The 5017-nt window shown below is 37.7% G+C and overlaps 1 protein-coding gene across 1 annotated transcript; it reads left to right on the top strand.

Annotated features, from left to right (window-relative positions):
* The first annotated feature begins 1475 nt into the window (after positions 1-1475).
* On the top strand, positions 1476-4713 carry LOC127423790 (ras association domain-containing protein 8-like). Its single transcript, XM_051668373.1, has 3 exons — positions 1476-1564; positions 2235-2338; positions 2855-4713. Exons 2-3 carry the CDS (start codon positions 2236-2238, stop codon positions 4186-4188), a joined length of 1437 nt encoding a protein of 478 aa, XP_051524333.1. The 5' UTR covers positions 1476-1564; position 2235; the 3' UTR covers positions 4189-4713.
* The last annotated feature ends 304 nt before the right edge of the window (positions 4714-5017 follow it).

The following is a 5017-nucleotide window of genomic DNA, read 5'->3' as shown; positions in this document are numbered from 1 at the left end:
GGGCAGCATCCTTTAGGTTCTTTGCAAAAACGTGCATTCCGTCTTTGTGTAGGTGAAGTCCATCATAGAGGTGGTGGAGGCCGATGTGGTGGGCCAGGTGCACATTAGGGAGCGTAGAACATCCTCATGAGATTTCAGCATTGATGCTGTTGATGATGGTGTGTCGTGCCCCAGCAGGAGTGTGGAGATCTTTTTTGCTGGTGATTTCTGCAACTTTCTTCACAGCATCAGCAGTACTGTTGCGCAGTGAGTGAAGGTCATTAGTCCCAGTGTGAATAATAACACACAAGGGGTTTCCTGAGAAGTCTCTAAGGAGCTGGTGGGCATGGCCTTTTGTGCTGCGTCATTTTGCTGTAACTTAGTGTTGTGGGAAGAGCTTCTGTGGGTCCAGGAACTCTCCGGGGGAGAAGACAAAAATGACTGGAATGTATGGGAGTGCAGAATAGGCAGTAACATTTTAATTTTGCAGAACAAACTGTAGCCTTGCCACAAAATACTGCAAACCTTTATCCAGTTTTCTACCTCCTTGACCCTTATTTTGAGGATTTTATTTTAATATATAAATGGATAATAATAATAATAATCTTTGTTAACATGGTTACATTATTAAACATAGGCATACTTATTTATTTTAAAGATATTATTTAAATACATTAAAGGTTATCATACAATACTATATTTAATGTTTAAAGGGATAGTTCACCCAATAATGAAAATTCATAATTTACTCATGCATGCCATCCCAGATGTGTGACTTTCTTTCTTCTGCATAACACAAATGAATATTTTAAGAAGAATATCTCAGCTCTGTAGGTCCATACAATGCAGGTGAATGGTGGCCAGAAATTTGAATCTCAAAAAATCAAATAAAGCCAGCATAAAAGTAATCCATAAGACTCTAATGGTTAAATCCATATCTTCAGAAGCAATATGATGGTGAGAAACAGATCAATGAAAGTCCTTTTTTTACTATAAATCTCCATTTTCACTTTCACTTCCACTTCTTTTGTTTTTAGCAATTCGCATTTTCCGTGCATATTATGACCTACTGGATAGGGCTGATCAAAGGTGGAGATTTAAAGTATATATATATATATAGATTTAAAGCATATATATATATATGTATATATAATGTCACATCTGGGATGGCATGAGGGTGAGTACATTTTGAGAGAATTTTTATTTTAGGGTGAACTTTCCCTTTAAGGTAAAGATTTTAATGTCACTTCATGTTGCCTATTTATTTGAACAAAAATATTAAGATACTAATGAAGGAGGGTAAATTACACATCATGTTTAGGATGCTTGTGTAAGTTCATTGTTCATTACTCAGATTCAAAATAATTAACATAAAAAAAAAAAATCTTGTCTTGGGAAACACTTATCAGTCTTGATCTGAGTGTTTACTGAAGGGGAGGGTTTGTAAATGTCCAGTTAAGTCAAGGGTGACAAGAAGACTTTTCCATGTACAGGACAACATATACCCAACTGTCCTTCATCTGAATGCAAGTATTTTGGAAGACACATTTCAACCGATAGAATCCTGTGAACATCATGAGAACAGGTACAGTACACACCTTTCATAATGAACAGTAGTCAGTGTCAGTTGTGTTATTTTCCCCATTTTTTGGAAAAGTTTTGATTAGTGAAGCATACTTTTGTGTACTACATTTTAGAATATAGTTTCTAATAATTTTAATGCAAAAAATGTACGTTTATTGTTTCTTTTCAAAGTTTGGTAACACTTCACAACAAGGCTTGTTAACATGAATAAATGCTAGAGTATCATGAACTAACAATGACCAATAAATAATCTTAGGTTAATGTTAATTTCTAAAAAAACAAAAACAAAGGGTTCATAGTTAGTTCATGTTTCATAATGCATTAACTAATGTTAATTTATACAACTATTAGTTAACAAAAATATATTATTATATGTACTGTATACCAAGATTAATAAGTGCTGTAAAAGTATTGATTTGAATGTTTACGTATACACGATTGATATTTTTTTAATTTTTTATAATGAGCATATAAACGATGATCAGGTTACTGTTGGATTGAAAAAAGTGAATATTAGGAACATTTTCTTTCTTTGCCTGTAGTTTCAGTTGATTATAAAAGGTGTTGGGTAGTTGTTTGTCTTGTTATTGAATAACTGTCTTGAGAACAGGACATTCTAGAACTTATAATAAAGTTTAGACAATCAGCCTGAGACAAGTATTTCTTTTTAGAATGGAGCTAAAGGTGTATGTTGAAGGAGTCCAGCGCATTGTTTGTGGAGTCACTAAGAAAACAACATGTCAGGAGGTGGTCATCACTTTAGCACAGGCACTTGGTAAGTCAATGTCTGGACTGTAAAAATTTTAAGATATTCAAGAAACCATTTGGGGTTCCTCAGATGCCACATTGGCAGAACCCTCTGGAGATGCTCCAGACACCCTTTCAGTTCTCTGAGATACTTTAAACTTACTGTGAATGGTTCCTCCAGTAAACCCATGATAAGATAAATACTTTGAGGAACTTGAAATATATTTTGAAGTTACTTGGGCACATAATGTAAATAGGATATTTGAGACCCCTATAGAGTACCAGGAGGATCTCCAGAGGGTTCCACCAGTGTGGCGTCTGAGGAACCCTAGATGGTGCCTCCATTATCTTATAATTGTTACAATGTTAGACAAGATACCAAAACTCACTCTAGCATTAACATGCAAAAAAAACAAAAAAACAATGATTAATGCATAATCTGATATAACGTAACAAGACCAAAGAAAACATACTACTAGTAGGTTGCAAGTATTTGTTTAACCCAATAATGTTTGGCACTTTTTAATATGGTCCTGACACTTAGGTCGTACTGGGCGATATACTCTGAGAGAGAAGTTCAAAGATTATGAACGTAATGTAACTCCAGATGAACGGCTCCTGGAGTCCTTGGAGAAATATGGTGACCAAGCAAAGGAGGTGCAGCTTACATTGAAGCATATCGGTCCATCCCTTGGGGAAGAAACAAACCAGGCCAAGGCCCAAATGAGGCAAGCAGAAGGGGGCGGGAGGGCGCCGAGAGGCAGTGGGGGAATTGCCCTACACCGACAGAGTCTTCCACCTCTATCACGTCTCTGTCTTCACTCGGAGCCACCCACTGAGGAACCGAAGAGACCCAAGAGGAAGTCGCTGACGCTAATGGAGGAAGCATGGGGTTGGCTGGAAAACTTGGGCAGAGGTGGGAGGTCACAATTAGTACGAGATAAGGGGAAAGACAAGGAGGGCTTAGAAGGAAATGGGCACTCAGATAAGGCATCTCCAAAACCAACCAAAAGTACGTTGGCCTCCAGGGCACTGCAAGGAAAGGACAAAAAAGACAAAAATAAAGTCTCACTACATCAGCCTTTGATCAGTTGCCTTGGAAACCGTGGCAGATGCAAAGATGATAGTGGTATGAGTGCAAGAAAAGAGGAAGTGATAAGAAAAGGAGCAGACATTGACAAGCCAATGATTCCACAGATTCCCATAACTGAAAGTGATGAGATTGTAGAGTTAAGGACACTGATCATCCAACAACAAGCTAGTCTGAAAGACCTTAAACTGAAAATAGAATCAACTGACCAGCTGATCCGTGAGCTTGAAGAGCAACACGCTTCCAGGCAGAGTTCTGAGTCATTGTCGGAAGAAGAGGAACAGATCAAGTTTTGGCTGAATGAGCTCAAGGCAGAGGAAGGCCATGAAAGAGAACTGCAGAGGCAGTTTTGTCAGATCAAAGAGGAAGCTGCAATGTGCAAGGCTAAACTAGAAGAATACAAACGGAAACAGCAAACGATGGATCTGGGACACTCTCAGCAGCTTCACATTGGGCATTTGCATGAAAATGCCATTGGACAGAATGGTCAAGTGGACACACCAAACCATGTGTTGCAACACGCTGACCCAAGCATCAAACAAACACATATGTCAGATGGATCACATGGAGAAAATGGACAAAAAAGCTTGGTCACAACGCTGGAGTCCAAACTCCCATATGTGTTTGTTTCAGCGAATCAGATATCACATCCCCCGCTAAGCGGACCAGCTGACCTGAGGGAATGGTGGACGCGATGGTCTCAGAGTCAGAATCCATCATCAGGGACAAAACTGATGGTTGTGCACCACTCTGAAATCACCATTCACCTTGGAAGCACAAGAGTTTAAGCAAATAAAGACTTTTCCATGCAGGCTGTTTCTGCCTTGCGTTTTTTTATTGACACCTCATGCATGTTTAAAGAAATGTTCAGGGTTCAAAACAATTTAAGCTCAATCGACTGCATTTGAGGCATAACGTTAAAATAATTTCACCTCACTCCTTAAAAAAAAAAAAAAAAAAAATCAAGGTTACTGTAAAGCACTTACAATGGAAGTGAAAGGAGCCAGTACATAAAGGTTAAAATACACAAAAAGTATAGCCACAAGACTTAAACATACATGATGTATTAACGAGTGTGATAAAATCAGGGATTAACTTGCATTACAGCATTTTAACTGATTACAGGGTTTACCGGCTATTCTAACACACTAAAATCATGTTTATGGGCTGGCCCCATTTGCTTCGATTGTGAGTGCCTTACTGTAAACCCTAATAATAATTAAAAAACAAAGCTTTCCTTGTAATGAACCCAGAACATTCCTTTAATGTCACAAATGTTAAAGTTCATGAAGTTGATAAATATTTAAGATTATGTATACAGTTCTTGTAGAAAATTAAACGTAATGCATCTTTGATTCTCATAAAATGTTTATTTCAGTCATTTCATTCAAGACCACTGACAAAAGTTTACAGAACCCTAAGGTTCAACACAATCCCAGGGTGCTCCAGAGAAAACTTATGACAGTTATAGCTCCATTTGTCATAAGCACTGCAAATAATTTCTATCCATGTAATTGAATTCCTGCTCATTTTTAAATATTATTTATTACATATCCCCCTTTCTCCTCATTACACACATTTGCTTGTTTTATTCTGGTTTTCAAAAGTCCACCCAAG

This window comes from Myxocyprinus asiaticus, chromosome 33, assembly GCF_019703515.2.
Source record: "Myxocyprinus asiaticus isolate MX2 ecotype Aquarium Trade chromosome 33, UBuf_Myxa_2, whole genome shotgun sequence".
Classification (NCBI taxonomy): Eukaryota; Metazoa; Chordata; class Actinopteri; order Cypriniformes; family Catostomidae; genus Myxocyprinus; species Myxocyprinus asiaticus.
Note: the sequence above shows the minus strand (reverse complement) of the source record. Positions and strands in the feature narration are given on the sequence as shown.